The sequence below is a fragment of the Hydractinia symbiolongicarpus genome, chromosome 11 (genome assembly GCF_029227915.1).
Source record: "Hydractinia symbiolongicarpus strain clone_291-10 chromosome 11, HSymV2.1, whole genome shotgun sequence".
Lineage (NCBI taxonomy): Eukaryota > Metazoa > Cnidaria > Hydrozoa > Anthoathecata > Hydractiniidae > Hydractinia > Hydractinia symbiolongicarpus.
In genome coordinates this window covers 7,182,818-7,199,768 of record NC_079885.1, presented here as the reverse complement: position 1 = coordinate 7,199,768, position 16,951 = coordinate 7,182,818, and the positions used below count along the sequence as shown (strand labels likewise).

At 32.9% G+C, this 16,951-nt stretch overlaps 2 protein-coding genes across 3 annotated transcripts; both read right to left on the bottom strand.

Moving 5' to 3' along the window:
• Window positions 1–4,998: 4,998 nt before the first annotated feature.
• LOC130613949 (1-acylglycerol-3-phosphate O-acyltransferase ABHD5-like) lies at window positions 4,999–9,421 on the bottom strand. The gene is made up of 4 exons (XM_057435324.1): window positions 9,102–9,421; window positions 7,991–8,515; window positions 7,086–7,203; window positions 4,999–6,812 (listed from the first exon to the last, which is right to left on the bottom strand). Exons 1-4 carry the CDS (start codon window positions 9,196–9,198, stop codon window positions 6,485–6,487), a joined length of 1,068 nt encoding a protein of 355 aa, XP_057291307.1. The 5' UTR covers window positions 9,199–9,421; the 3' UTR covers window positions 4,999–6,484.
• Window positions 9,422–10,013: 592 nt separating this feature from the next.
• Window positions 10,014–16,411, bottom strand: LOC130613948 ((Lyso)-N-acylphosphatidylethanolamine lipase-like). Of its 2 annotated transcripts, XM_057435323.1 has the most exons (5): window positions 16,335–16,411; window positions 16,034–16,161; window positions 14,221–14,745; window positions 12,402–12,519; window positions 10,014–11,709 (listed from the first exon to the last, which is right to left on the bottom strand). In XM_057435323.1, the coding sequence occupies exons 2-5, from the start codon at window positions 16,149–16,151 to the stop codon at window positions 11,346–11,348; spliced, it is 1,125 nt and encodes a 374-aa protein (XP_057291306.1). In that variant the 5' UTR covers window positions 16,152–16,161; window positions 16,335–16,411; the 3' UTR covers window positions 10,014–11,345. The 2 variants fall into 2 exon arrangements, with proteins under 2 accessions (XP_057291306.1, XP_057291305.1); XM_057435322.1 differs by lacking the exon at window positions 16,335–16,411 and having other exon boundaries at window positions 16,034–16,280.
• Window positions 16,412–16,951: the final 540 nt, after the last annotated feature.

Genomic DNA, 16,951 nt, shown 5'->3' with positions numbered 1-16,951 from the left:
CACCCATAAAAATGCTCAAGTTCACAGTTAATGGGTTTAGAGGGATGTCTAAAGAGTATACATTCCGTTTTACTAGCATTAAGAGATATTTTGTTAGCACTGAGCCAGTGCCAGAGGAATCTAAGATCAAGAGTGACTTTTTTGACAAGGGATTTTAATAGGGTATAAAATACAGCAAGTTTGTGTCGCCAGCAAAGTGATGAACTAGGAAAAATTTAATTGCTTCGTGTAAGTCATTAATATAGAGCAAGAAAAGAAGTGGGCCAAGTACAGATCCTTGAGGAACACCAAGCTTCATAAATACTTTATTTGAGAAAATACCTTTAATGGAGACAAACTGACCACGGTCAGAAAGATAGGATTTTAATAAATTTAAGACATTACCTCTAACGCCATAATGAAACAATTTTTTCAATAAGATTTCATGGTCAACAGGATCGAAAGCTTTTTGGAGATCTACGAAAATTCCACAAATATAATTACCTTTGTCTAGGTTGTCAGCAATTTTTTGAATCATGGTAAGCAAGGTTTGTGAAGTGGAATAGTTTTTCTGAAGTCAAACTGTTGAGAATAAAGGACCTTGTTTTTGTTAAGGAACTTATAAAGTCTATCATGAATCAGTTTCTCAAAAAGTTTGTCAATATTTGATAACAATGAGATTGGTTTATAGTTATTCCAGTCAAGTTTAGATTCTTTCTTGTGAATAGGGATGACTTTAGTAACTTTAAGTTGAGTTGGAAAAACACCTAAGGTAAATGAGAGATTAATAATTTTAGATAAGGGACAAGCAAATTTCATTTTTAATAAGACTCAAAACATTATAAAGAATACTTGATGGACCACTGGACTTTTTAGAGTTTATAGTGGATAAATATTTCCTCTGGAGTGGTGGGTGACAGGAACATTGAATTGGGTACACTGTTTTTTAGAAACTGATTAAAGTTTTTAGGTGTGTGAGGAATTTTCTTGCAAAGGTTTATAGCCACAGAAGAAAAAAAATTGTTGAAAGTATTGGCAACAGTTAGGGGATCTGTGGTTATAAATTTATTAATGTTTAGTGAAATTAAATTAGATTTATTGTGATTACTAGAAGAGATTGAGGACCTTATACCTTTCCAAGCGTTACCAATATTCCGGATGTTTTTTTTGAAATAATCAGAATAGTAATACTTCTTACTGATTCGTCACAAAGATACAATCCTATTACGATATCTTTTATATCTTTCTTGGATGTTACACTTATAATAATAGGGTTTTTTGCACACATACAAGATCTATAAAGTTTATCATGGATTTTCATAGATTTTAGAATATCTTTGGTCATCCAAGGATTTTGTGGTTCAGTTTTAGATTTTGTTGATATAGTTTTATATGGAGCATGGATTTCTAAAATGTCCTCAATGGCTTTGAAGAAACTATTAGAAGAGGTGTTTACATTTTTATCACCTGTATGAAATATATTTTCCCAATTTAATGCAGAGACTTCATTTAAGAGATTGGTTTTGTTAAATTTAGACCAGTCTATCACTTTCCATTTTCGTGGCTTAGACTTTTCATTAGTTTTATTGATAATAAGGAACTGAGGCAAGTAATCAGAGATGCATGTGGTAACATTACCAGAAATAGTGTTTAATTCATCATTTGTTTCAGTTATACCAATGACATCGAAAGCAAATTCAAGGTTTTGGAAGAGAGCTTTAAGCTCATCAAAACGCAGACTCAGAGTTGCTATATTCATGTGAAAAAAAGAAAGAGCTTTCATGTTTTCAAACTTTAATGATGTAAATTTGTCTGTATCATAGTACCTACAGTTCACACCCTCAACAGAACACCCATATTTTCTTGTACAGTCTTGTAAAAGTTATTGAGATCATTCAAGCGGGGCAAAAAAGATTTTAGTTTAGTATTTTTGCAGAACTGGAATTTGAAAAGTCAGGAGGAAAGGTAGTACTCGTGTTAGTAGAGTCGTCAGAGAAAACATTTCTTGGGGGAAGAGCATTTCTAAGTCATTTTTGACAGGCCCAGTTAAATGGTGAGTCTTGAATAAGAAAGGAGATAAATACAATGTTTGATATTTCACATTCAAATCATGGCTACGTAATGTTTTTATCACAGTATAACTAAAATACAGCTTATGCTATTAGTGTTTTAATACCTTTCATTTTCATCTCTGAGGCAAAAAGCACAGAAAAGAATGACACACAAAATAAAAATAGAACAAGAACGAGAACTAATGGTTTATAGCAAGTTTTGTTGTCAGCCTGCTGGAGCTCAATCAAAAACACCTAAAATTTTCAAACAAGACTTCCCAATGTTTACATTTGTTATGTTTTCTTTTCTTTTTTTTTTTAGCAAGTAGTATAGGTCCGCACTTTATGTCGTTGGATAATAAGTTTAATTTAGTTCTATTTAATACTCCTTGCAGAACATTAAAATGATATGCTAATTTTGGCAATGGTGAAAAGAAAAATGATTTTTTTGAGTACCACAAAGTGGCCATTACCACTTTTTGTGGTACTCAAAAACTTGGGAGGACAAATTTTCAGTGTAGCTAGCTAGCTATATAAAGATTTCCTTTAAAAAAAGAACAGTCATATGATGAGTAGTATGACATATTGAAGAGACAGCTTAGTAACAACTAAAAAATATCAAAGTGAATTCATTCTGAACCTTCTTAGGGGTGACAATTTCTTGCACCAACAATCAACATTTTTCACCATGAAACGTAATCCAAACTTTACGTCAAAAAAGGAACTTCAGTACTAAAACTAAATAATTAATTCTTTCATGTGTGTTAAAAGGAAGGCAACAAGCAATATTATTATGCACCATTTTTTTCGATGTGCCCATTTTTTTATCTGTTTGCTCTTCCCCGCGGCTGTTTTTTACCTAACCAAAATATTCCGAAAATTTCCATGGCTGAAAAACGGAACCAACTTTACGGCGCAGTATATCTGGACCGCATATATCCAAAAAGCGATAAAGGTCCTCTGGGACTAGATGGGCAAACTGGCAAAGTTAGTAGGTAAGCCCTTAGTCCCCAATACCTTTCACCACCCTAAAAACACCCAATGTGAGCTACTCAATTCCTATAATAACACTTTCGCTATTTTTTTCTCAGATAGCACTCAATTATTAAGTCAAAATTTACAACTGGAATGTATGTTTATTCTAACTCCCTAAATATATACAACAAAGAGTGGAGGCTACGGGACACTTATGTGATGCATTCACAATGTGGACGTATGATACACATAAATTATGACACACATAAATGATGATACACATAAATGATGAGACACATAAATGATGAGACACATGAATGATGACACACATAAATGATGACACACATAAATGATGACACACATAAATGATGAGACACATAAATGATGAGACACATAAATGATGATACACATGAATGATGACACACATAAATGATGACACACATAAATGATGACACACATAAATGATGACACACATAAATGATGATACACATGAATGATGACACACATAAATGATGACACACATAAATGATGATACACATAAATGATGACACACATAAATGATGATACACATGAATGATGACACACATAAATGATGACACACATAAATGATGACACACATAAATGATGACACACATAAATGATGAGACACATAAATGATGAGACACATAAATGATGATACACATGAATGATGACACACATAAATGATGACACGCATGAATGATGACACACATAAATGATGATACACATAAATGCATAGTATTCGTAGTATTCGTAGTAACATTCCTCTTCTCCTTATATTGTCTTTCAACACAATGTTTATAATCATTTGTACCACAACGTTAGCATTCTTCAACGTTTCGTATTTATTATGTACTGCATTTTGATACGGATTTCTTTACTACCAAGCAGTTAGCTTGATTCCGGTTGACCTAATTTTTTTGTTGGTTACGTATTTTCTTAAATTGCATTCTCGTCCTCAGGTATTTTTGCCTCTTTGATATGAGAAAAGTCTGTCTGTCTGGGGACGAGGGGGCTTTAATTTTTGATATTGCAACACATTGACTTGTGCAACGGTATCGAATGTGTAATCTTTTTGTTCAGATGAAACGAAAATCTTGTGTGATTTACTAGTGAAAAATTCCGTTTGAGAGTTTACGAAAATCATGTTTCCCAATAAACCAAAATAAAATCTCTCGTGTAAATAATACTTCATTGAAATTCTTCAATCCATCTCTAGAGACAAAAAGTGTGTCAAAATTTGGCCTTGGTGCTAAATTGGAACAAAAATATCGCGACAAATTGTGTCCCATAGCTTTTACATCAAAGTCTTGTACAGAAGCAGAGCAAAATTATTCCACTATTGAGAGAGAATCCTTACACCCATTGCTTTTGCATTCACATTAAAGAAAAAAACAGAAAAAGTCCGGGTAGGAGGTTGGTGATGCATGAACATAGAGAGATGTGCATATTTTACATGGCTAGCCTTACAAATATCAAGGGATATACCCTGTCTATTATTGCCCATATTGAATCGCCGCCAAGGGGAATCGAACTTCGGTCTCCCGCACAAAGTACGAGAGTGATAACCGCTAAACTACGGCGCCACAAACATAACAAAGAAGCCCCCATCCAGCTTAATGCCCTTTAGGTTTGAGTAAATTTAAATACAAAAAACACCACAATCTAAACGTTCACATATTTTTATGTTAGTAGCTGTTTAACTACTAACGACAACCAGCCCCTCATATTTTAATGGATCATTGCTTTGGGATATATGAAAAATTAAACTAGTTGCAAATATTTAAAATCTCTTTTAATAGCTCACTATCCAAAAGATCCCTTTCCCTTGAACATTTTTGAGACAAATAAGTCTATAGGTGGTGGACGGTGTCATATATTTTACATAGTAATTGCAGGGAAGAGGGGGTTAAATGCAATTGGGATAAGCGGGAGGGGGTAGGGAGAAGCTGTTGATGTATTTAGTTAAATGAAATGCCTTCACTACAATGCAACATTGTCCTTGTTATTTTTTTTCAGACTACTACAGATTAAATTATTATGCGAAAATTCCAGATAAATAAAAAAAAATTCGTATTTGAGACGTATGCAAAATATACAAAATAGCGTAGTAAAAAAACATAAATAAAAAAGGGTATCCCTTTAATCCTGTCAACTTTTTGCAGAAAGAAAGAAAGCCAACTCAAGAAAAGGAGAAGTAACAAAGTTCTCATTTTTACCGGCTTGAAAGTTAATTTTTATTAATACCTTGAACATGACCAGTTAGCTCAACGTACAGAATTCTAGCGAATGGCGGGAATATAAAAAATAGCGACTTTAAAACTTTTAAAAGCTGATATGGAATATGTAAATTCAGGTATTATTTCCTATAACTAAAATAAAACAAGACGGTTTCACACAGTCTATCTCGTTAAATTAGATTTAAGCCTTGAAAATTCCAGGAAAAAAGGGCGGGTAAGTTTCGTTAGGTTCTTGTTATGTTGTTAGTGAACAATAGTCTAGTTTGATATAAATAAAATTATTTTAAAGAAAATGTACAAAGATATTTCAAACAAAAATTAACTGAACAATATAAGTTTTATGTTGATTATTTTTTATATACGTACACGTTCGTTACCGCTGAACGAATGTCCAAAGTAGGCGACAGAAAGCGCAAAACTTGCAAGTTACGAGACCAAAAATAAATATTAAAAATGAAAATATTATAAATATAAATAGAGAATATTCAAATTAGGAGCATTTTAAATTATAATATAATTGTTTGTTGAGTAAAAAAAAAAGTTAAGAAAAATTCAGCGGTTAAAAAAACATAGGAGACTGTTTACATGATACCCAAAGTGAGCTCGAACCAATTTAAGTCAATCCAGTTTACGGTGTATTTCACAGTTAACACGAGTTTTCATTACTTCAGGCGAAGAGAAAGTCACTTCTGCTGAAATTTCATTTAACCAAAATTAAATTTCAGCTAGTGCGAAAGTTCCATGTAAACCTTTCACACGAGAGTGAAATGCGGTGTTTAAACAGTGCGCATGCCCAAAGTGACAAACAAAGTAGTGGTCCTTTACGGGCCACTTCACCTACGAAATTAAATTCAACCCAAATTGGAACATCATGTAAATAGTCACCCTTTTTGCTGATTGAATTTTAATGTAGAAGACCTTAAGATATGACACAACCTCGTTCCCAGGACTTGTTAGACCTTTTATATTTAGACGACTGTCCAAATACAAAAAGCCAGAAGGGACGAGGTTGGATACTGAGATTTAAGATTTTATTGCTATTAAGACATTTTTATTCAAACACGAATACTTATTTCAGGAAAGACTCGTACAAGTGCTCAAGGCAATCCCTTGTGACTTTTTTTTCGTGTGAACATCTAAAAGCGAAAACAGGGCCTACGTAGAAGTTTGCATTTACATGGCAACCGCTATGAGCGTAATCTTATACGTGTCTTTGAAACACTATACAGACGTTTCCTTATTTATTTTGGATGGCGAAATATGATAATGTCTTTCAAATTCTTTTATATCGCAAATTTTATTGACAGCTTCGTTAAATTCGTCAGAGTTATCAGCATACACATGATGACTAGCTCCTTTTAACTCTTCAACTGTGATGTCTTCATGCACATTAACAAGCGAATTAAAGTCCGATATTAGTTCCATCCATGACTTTTCGCCATAAAAAAGCGAAATCGATGTTTGAATGTCTTTTAAACGGGTTATCATTGGGTTTTTGGCGTAAGGAAATGGATTGATGTCGGCCATGTTCATAAAAGCGGTTTCACCACTGTAAAAAAAGACAAGTATATTAAATCAATTTGGCAGGAGATTTTCTCAAACTTCGTACCGCAGCTCTCGTCTAAGTTAATTACAAAGAAACAAAGATCCTTGTGGACAACGTCCCATTCTTTTTTACAAATGCACCAGAGTACGTTATATTATGTGCTTAATATCAGAGTTTGGCGTTGTCGTTGACTTTAGCATTGGCGTTAACGTATGATACAAGCCTACGGACTAAATCACAAAATATTAAACCAATATACCTCCATGTTAGGCCTACCTGGGATCCTGTGCGTTGCAGTGATAAATGTAATCCATAATTCTTGCATCACCTTCACCATATATACGCTCAAATTTTAATTTCAAGTCAGATCTAGCTCTTTTTACTAAACCAGGTCCTAGAAAACAGACGGCAAGAAATTACATTCTGGAATGTACTTTAAATTTCCTTTAAGTTCAAACGCTCGGAGATAAAATCCACCGAAAAAAAATCGCCATTAAATTTCCGTACCATGTAACAACCTACACAAATATCCTAAAACTTTTATTTCTCGGATAATGTCACCCACCGAGGAACACATGGAATTCTTTATTTTTGGAATTTCCGAAAGAAACCGCAACAAAGGAAGACATTGAAAAAAGAGACAGCCGCTTTGTAAATATTGAAAGATATAGTATTTCGCCAGTTAGTGTTTAGAATAGTGAAAGGAACTGCTGCTATTTTGTCTACCTTAAGTGCCAAATATTTCGCGGATTTGCGAAAGTTGATGTCGCAAAATTTCCAAAGAACATCAATTCCATTCGCGAAAGTTTATGAACGTGAACAACTTTTCATTCCCTTTTACGCGACAAATTTATTCGGAAAATCACGTCGAAAATTTGTCAATTTCAGTTCCTACGTTGTGCTTTAATAATAAAAGAATACGTTAGGGGCTCAATGCTCAATTTTTTAAGATTAAACTTTAGTGTTTTGCCTAATTTTCCGATAGATTTTTTTCCGATTTACGAAAATTTTTGTTCGCAAAATATTTTAATATGGATCATTCGAGAATGTTTAATTTCGAAAATTTTTCGTCCGCAAATTTTCTCCACTTAAAGTAGTTTTCTCAGTTTATGTAATAAATTGTGATAGCAATCAGACATCAGATCGTACTTGACACACATAGATGAATAATCATAACATACCGAGCGGTCCAGCTGCTCTTATAACAGCCAACAGATTAAAAGAGGTTATCGCATTCACCAACAACTTTACAAAGCCGGGTATTTGAATAGGCTCGTCACCCGGTTCGGGAACTTCGGGAAATCCCCATGGATCAACAAGAATTAGGTGTTTAACTCGCTTGGGATGCGAAAGTGTATAAGCCGCTGCGAGATATCCGCCAAAACTATGACCTACGAGGATAAAATCTTCCAACCCTATTTCTATTCTCCATTCTTCAAGAGACTTCGTGAATACGGCTTCTGCTTCGCTTGGGTCTGCTGAAAATTTTGGTCGCGAACTACGCCCAAAACCAAGTATATCGATGGCGTAGACGTTTTGTTTTTGAGACAACGAATCGAGATTTAAAGTCCAAAATCCAAGACCTCCCGCGAAGCCGTGTAGTAACACCAGTGGAATCCGATCGGAATGCTTTCCTACTTTAATTGTACGTATGTGGTTGCCATGGGATATTTTTGTAAAAGAAGTTTCAATTGGATTTTTCACACCTAAAACAAAAGGTAGAGAAAGTAGAGAAAGGGGCTAATAATAGCTGGTGGAATTTAAGTGACAGATAGGTAACTCTTATCTATGCAGAAGTTTCTTTTAATACACACAAAATTAAAATGAATATATGTGTCTAATTGAATATATGCGCCTAATTGAATATTGTATTAAATTGGGTAAATTTATTTAATCAAGCATATATGGTATATGTGCCTAATTGAATATTGGTGCCTTATTAAACCAAAGTGCCAAATTTGACCCCTGTGTTTACTGAAATCTGTGGTTTTATTGAGTTTTTCCTACGTGTATATCTATCGTGCATGCTTATTTAGGCCTGGAGAATCAGACCTGAGTCCCTAAACGAACCTGTGTCGCAGGAAGCTTATGTAAAGCTTAATCAAGCATCGATGTGCTTATTAATTTGATCTATGTTTTGTCTGACACGTACCCTAAGTTTCATCCATGGTTTGCAGTTACTCAAACACGTGCACTTTATGTGCTTGTTTATCATTTCATCTAAAACATTTTAACAATCCATTCCAATTTTTACTTTTTAAATTATTCACAAAATTTTGTTTTGTCACTCACCTTCCAGCATTCTTGTTTCAGATTCTTCTAACAACTTCGTAGATGTTCTCCTCCAACAATGAGCTCTGTGTGGTATCGGTGGCTCTGTGCTTGCCATGATATCGATATGTAATAAGTCTTCTACAGCTTAAAACATTACAATGCATGAATTTTTTTTCTTTTCTGTTTATTATTTACACACCTAAAATGCAGAAAGTATTATTGCAAAGACTTACTTTGTCAGAATTGTGGTTTTTAGCCACAAATACCATCAATTCCTGCAAAATATAACTTCATAATGATAACCCACCAGCACATTAAACAAAATTATAATTGTTAAAGTTTACTCTATTTCTCAAATTCTATTTCACAGCCTCACTTATCAACAAAGGCATAATACATTTTTCATTTGCCACCTACATCTTTTATTAGGGTGAATATGGCCATAGCACAAAAACACAACATACTCTGTTAATGTCATGATAAATGATATTGAATTATACGAAAACTTTTTAATTTTGAAAATTACTGTGAAAAATATATTGCCCTACAAGTCCAGAAAGTGTAAAATTTCCAATTTCCTTATTGTACTTAGTACTGTGCTGTGCTCTTAAGAAGGAAGAAAAAGAAGACTTTATTCTGAGTTCCACCTTTGTTTTTTGAACAAATCCTCAGATCTCAAGTGGCTGTATCTCAAAGCTAATGGTTACAAAAAGGTCAGGTCAAAAGATCTTTTTAAAATCTATCAATTTAGCATTTGATTGTGTGGAGAAAGTCAAAAGCCATAGTTCTCGCAAGACTGAAACCCAACCTGTTCATTGTGAAGGTTGAAGGTGAACATGCATTCACACAAAGAGCTTGAAATCTTGTAATGAAGGAGAGGAGTCCACTACAAACTATTCAAAGTTTAGTATTAAAATAAATTAAAACAAATTTCGAATACACAATGACATGAATTAAAGAATTTTATAATGTATACATTTGCAAAATTATTTCTTCATAAATATATTATCATATAGTTACTGCCAATAAAGTTTGGATTGGAATATTACATTTGTAGTTCATAATAATAACAGGTGCAACTAGTCAACTTTTAAAAAAATATTTAAAAAAAACTTTTTATAAACGGAGACAAATAAATTTTATAGTACACATAAATACTTCAACATATAGCTAATCAATAAAATATATGTTGCTTATAATTAAATTAGATTTACCGAAGCTCAAGTCCTAAGATAATTATCAAGCCTTACTAAAAGTTCCATGCTGCAATAATAATACGTCATGGTTGATGAATGTACGTTTAGCTGTAATTCAAGCATGCATTAGTTTTATTGTGGCAAATTAATAAAAAATTAACATGAGAAACCCTGGTTCTGGTTTTTCTGAGTTGCAAAAGAAAATAACGAAGAAGCCCTTCAATATGTTCTTTTGTTTGGGGAATTAGACCTGGCCAATTGTGATGATTGCTGAAAAATAGAATTCTTTTTTTGAATTGAGGAAATAAGTTACTTATTTCGATTATTCTGATAACTAATCTCCTCTCCTTCAATTTTTAATTTATTTGAGAAAATGTAAATGGTGATATTCAGCCACAATATATAAAAACAAGTTCAACATACAGTAACATTACAATAATAATACAATAAAAAACAACAGTTGTAGAAATGGGTATGCACAAAAACTTCAATATACAAACTTTACAAATCACAACATATAAGGAGCCAGAAACAGCCACATGTATATAAAATATTTAAAACAAAAATACATGAAAAAACATCGTTTAAGACATCCTGGGAAGTACCACAGTCAATTCTGCATGAAGCAGGGAAGGGGGGGTTTGAAACAATATTGTTTCCCCAACCTTTTAAAACCATGTTCTATGGCACACCTACCTAAAATCTTACGGAATTGCCGAAGAAATTTGAAAAGATTTTATGGAATCTAGTAATCTAGAGGTGTTAATTTCAAAAATCTCCCCAAAGTACCATTTTATTTACATTTAGGCTCCTAACCCCACTAAAATTAATTTTCTTCATTTAAATAATGTATTTGAAAACGTTTTTGGAAGTTTAATCCAAGCTTTTACCATGATTGTTGAAGTTTATAAAATAGATATAAAATGAAATTAAGATTTAAATTATATATTCTTATATTAATATTTACATACAGTACCTTTTTGCTTAATGCATTCAGATTTCATGCATTGTGGCTTATCTTTCCTTGTTGATTGCAGCTTTGGCTCATCCTTCTTTTTTAGAATTTTTAAATATGCGGTTGTTCATCATCAGAAATAGCTTCAGTCTTAAAAGTATCCTTATCATTCAGATACACGTAAGGTTTGTCTAGTTGCTTTTCTACTTTTTCACAAACACCATTTACAACTGCATTGAACTCACTAGGCTTATCAGCATAAACATGGTGCCCAGCACCTTTAATAATTTGAACATCAACATAAGAACCATGTCTTAAATACTTAATTGTGTACCCTGATGTGGTTTCCATCCATGACCTTGATCCAAATAATATAGTTATAGGTATATTTCTGTCTATGTCCTGAACTCGGTGAACCATAGGATATTTTGCCCATCCATAAGGTATACTTAGAGATTTGAAAGCACATTCGCCACTAAAATAAATAAACACAACAATCTAGGATTTGCAGCTTTTCTGAATATTCGATATAAATAGTAAAGTAAAAGACTGATAATGGCAGCATTGTAACATTTTCCGACCATTTAATGGAACTACTCAAAGATAGGATCTTAGGTTCCAATTTAAAAGCCTTGTTGTACCCATAGCTATTTATTGCTGCAAAGGGTACAACAATGGGTAGTCAAGTAACCCTGTAAATTGGTAATTACCATTAGGGCTGATAAAAAGGACCATTCAATGACATGAAAGTATTTTGCCTGAAAACCATGTTGGTCCATATATCATAGCAGAGTAACAACTTTAACCTTTGAATTTTCGTTACTTCAAAATTTACCAACTTAAACTTAGAAGTATTGAATAAAAAGATGTTTACATTTAAAATTTTAAAAAAAATAAACAAATCTTCTATTGTCAAAAATTTATGTCAGCATGTTGTCAATGCAGACTGATTTACCATGGTTGGATTTCATGACAGTGATGTATTTATTAATTGTTTTAACAAACAGTTCAAAAATTAATTACTTTCATAAAAGTAATTAATTTACAAAACTTATAATGTATATCTAAATAAAATGTGTAAATGACTTGAAATTTGTATCTTAACTAACCTTTCTACGCAATCTGATTTTCTTTCCCTTTGAAGGTTTAATAGACAAGCGAACCTACCTTGCTGACTGTGCATTGCAATGATATATGTAATCCATCACTCTGGTGTCATCTTTGCCAAATACACGTTCATATTTCTTCTTTAGATCAGGCCGAAATTGATTTATTAGTGCTGGTCCTGTAACGAAAAACGTTGTCTGTGAAGGCACGTGTAAATCAAGTAACGCGTGTGATGGTAACCACACATGCAAAGAATGTTACGCATATGACAGTGGGGGGCGTTTTAAATCGTGAACCCCAAACACGAGCGTCTACTGGTATAGCGACTCTCTCAATCTTAACTTCCTTTTCTACATGTCCGAAATAGTATGCATGACTATACTGTCATTTTTACATTTATTGTTCACTTTTCAGGTCATCACAAGCAAATATGCAAAAATATGCTTTTTTTCAATTTAAAAAAAATCTTTATCCATGTGGCTTAAAACTTCAAAAAAATTTACACCGCACGTGGGTTTCATTTTTACAGGATAAAGAAAAAATCCATTAAATTCGGACCTGAAGAAATTATCTACAATTAAATCCATAATAAAATGTCTATTCCGTTTGTAAGTGCAGTTTTGCAGACTTGCTTCATCCATGCTCCTTCGACGTTCACCTCCGCATTAGTTAAGAACAGCATGGCTGGATTTCTTTTGTAAGACCTGGTTACCAACGATGAAGGGGCCAGGCAAAAGAGATTTATGTCTACGTAGTTCTTTTAACTAAGTCAGGAGTCGGTGAATTAGCTAGGATGGTCAGGTTGGCTATGAATAGGCTTGCTCGTGGATTAAAAGGACCAGGACTTTTCAATAATTTTTAATCTAAAAGTGTCCAACCATGACGGAAATCTATCGGACGTTTTATCTGGCGAGTCTCCAAAAATTCTATCGAGGGCTGCCATCACACGCTACAAAATGGATTTTAAAAGTTGATTTTGAAAACTCAATATTTATTTTTCAGGTGTGAGAATAATCACACCTGAAACGATTTAGGCGTGTGCCAAGGCTGGCTCGTGCGATTGCACGCCTCTCCTGAAAAAGACTGCTGTGTAACAAGATTTTTTTGTAGTAGTCTTTACCTCTCCACTTAGTTCGAAATACTTGTTTACATTTGTTTTCTGGTTGTTTTTCATGTTGGTTTGTGCAAACATTTATTACTATCACCACATTTGGTTAAGCAGACAAAGAAATTAAATGCCTGTGTATTACGACTTATAAAGGTCCCATAACTTCAGTAAAAATTAACATAATGACTTTAAAACTTGCTATGATATGTTTTTTTTTTGGTTTATTATAAATAACAAATTTTCATAATCCATAATTAGCACTGTCATTACTTCTAACTTTCCAAATTTAATTTGTATAATAAATATTGTTTTTCCACAAGTAGTCACAAAGTTTAATTTGTGACTTTACTTACAACTTTTTGATATATATACATGTTACAATTCCCAGGTGTGAACAATGCTGGATGTTAATGTTTGTTCCCTACACCAAAACAGCAACCCCTGTGTGGTGTACTTATTGATCTTTTGTTCTTTCTTATTGATAGACCTGATACATGTCAGTAAAAATAGGGTTGAGTAAATGCTTTTAAGTTATTTAAATTTCAATTGCATAATGAGCCAAAGAGAAGTACAGTTGTAAGTTTGATTCCTTATGATTTCCTTATATTCTCAGTAAGAATCAATTCAATTTGATGTGAACAGGTTTAATCATTAACTTTATGTAGATAATTAATTACTAATTTACTGACTAATGTAATCAAAGAGAAAAGAATCTAGGTATTAAACAAGCATTAAAAAAATTTAAATGAAAGAAAAATGGTTATTTCTTACCCCAAGGACCAGCTACTCGAACGGCAGCTAGGGGATTAAATGGACTTAAAATGGCAGCTACAACTTTTGCCCATCTTGGAATCTCAAACGTCTGCTCACCAAGGGGTGGTTTTTCTGGTATACCCCATGGATCAGCAAGGATTAAATGTTTCACCCTGTCTGGATGTTGAAGACTATATGAACATGCAAGATACCCACCAAAACTGTGACCTAGCAAAATAAATTTTTCAATCCCGACTTTTTCTCTCCATTCTTCAATGGATTTGATAAATAAAGTTTCTGCCTCAGCTCCATCACTTGGGAAAGTTGGTCGTGAACTTCTGCCAAAACCGAGAAGATCTATGGCATAAACCTTTTGCTCTTTTGATAACTCATCTAAATTCAAAGTCCAAAACCCAACTCCTGCACCAAAACCATGTAACATAACTAACGGAAGTCTTTCTGTTTCATTTTGCGTCTCAATTGTCCTAATTTCATTTTGGTTGAATATCGGGACAAAGTAACTTTTAAAAGTCTTTTTTACACCTAAAAATATTAAGAATAAAATCTCTTGGCATTAAATAATTATCATTTAATATTAATTAATTAATTAATTGCAAGTGTTCTTACATATAATTTTTGCAGAAAATATAAATATCTTACAGATATTTATGTTTTATAATAAACAATCAAATTCAAATTACTTCAACATTCAACAATCAAAATATCTATTGGAACAAATTTTACTGGCGTAAATTTTGACCATTACCAACAAGCATCTTAATTGTTTTTTTCATATTTTATAAATGTGCTTAAGGACTGTACATACAAAAATTGACCTAATGGAAATGGTGTCAATAAACATACTGTAAACAGAACATCTCTCCCTAGTTCTATCTAATAGCCTCGTAGTTGAAATAAGCCTTTTTCTGATTTTTGAGCACTTTATTCAATTAGCACTTTCCTACAATCAGTCTCACCCAATTAATCAATCATTTCTACTTCAGCATACCACAATATAATTCACATCTTATATAGACTATTTATAGTGATTCACTACCTTCAATCAAGAAATAGGTTAGCTATCAGCAAGTAGCAGCTTGCTGAAAGATAAGCTGCGAAGAACAATGTATAAGATTTTGTTTCATATTTGAAATCGAGCTGGGATATGCTCATGTGGAAAACACAAACAAGCTTAGAGTATTCTTATTATGAAAAAACTAAAAACGTAAAGTGTTGCCTTATGGAATAAAATAAAATGGTTCCATTTTTCCCTTTAAAGAACACAACAAAACTAAAGGTATATACAATTATACACAGCAAGTTTAGACAGTATAGTGGTGCTAAAAAAGTCCTCTGTTTAATTAAAATACCCCATTACGCAAGAAAAAATATTGACCTAGTTGTTAAGCCTGTGAAAAAATCCACTTAGGTGAAAAAGCAGTGGCAAAGATTTGCCATTTCAATTTTGATAATGCCAGCAATGACTAGTTAATAGACAATTTTTTTTAATTTGTTTACCTGCTTCAATTTTTGCTGTGACATTTAATGTCAAGCATATTTTGAAAATTCAGATCTAGTCAAGTCTTTCCTTGCGCGCATTTTTAGCTAAATAACACTTAGAGCAGAATAAGGATTAAGGAAAAATGGTTGTCTTATCAATACACTTTTTACATAAAGTGTCTAATAAAAATTTTGAAAATAATAAACTTTTTTATATGGGTGTTCAGACACATGCTGGCAGTGAAAGAAAAACCTTCATGTACATACCCTCTCTGCCTTAACTATAGCGCTAGCTAGCTACCTATAGTTACTAAATCTGGCTAATACATACCTTGCAACATTTGATTTTCAGCCAATTCAAGTAATATTTGAGATGTTGGTTTCCATTTTAACCAACTCCACCAACTGGATGCTGTTTCTGGTGTTGCAAGCTCTTGATTTTCAGTCATTTTTGTGTGACTAAAAAAATTACATTGGCTAGTTTGTTAGTTCGTTGGCGTCGCATATTTACCTTGATTATGTATTGCCTAATCCTAGCTAGTTTTATCATAGACCAAGGAAATGATTTATCTTATAACAAGCCAATTTTAGTCGTCAGAGACTAAAAGAATTACTCAGCATTTTTATCTTACCTTTTTTGCACCGTCTAGCATAAGTTTGGTCTAGATTTTTTTTTCAATGAACTTTGTTTTGAAAACATTGGATTTTGGTGCACAGATTACACCGATCCAAAGTGGAAGACAATGCGTGTAAGCCAGGTAACCCATCATATAGCGCACATCGAAAATATTCTTTAGTTATCTTCTTATTTTTGATGTTCCTGGTCAGTACAACTAAAACCTACTTATTTTCACCCCATACAGCCATAAAGATGTTGTTAGAAAAATACATAGATACTTAATTGTGAAATATAGTTGTTTATTTGTTATCAAAGTAGTTATCTTAGAGTAGATTTCAGGATTTAGAAATTTATAATTTTTTTCTCTCTTGCTTAAATTTATTTTATGGCTACCACAAAATAATTTTGTGTTCAACTCCTTTAAAGTATCTGATTGGAATAGGTTGTGCACTGTGCGCGGCCGATTCCTAAGTAACAAAAAATCTAATAAAAACGAGCTTTCAGGCTTTCAAATAAAGTTCATGCAGACAGCCCATTGAAGGATTATTAGTAGGACATAATTTTAGTCACTTTTGTCCGACTTATATTTATTTCCTTTTTTTAAATTTTATCAATTTGCTTAATTTTGGT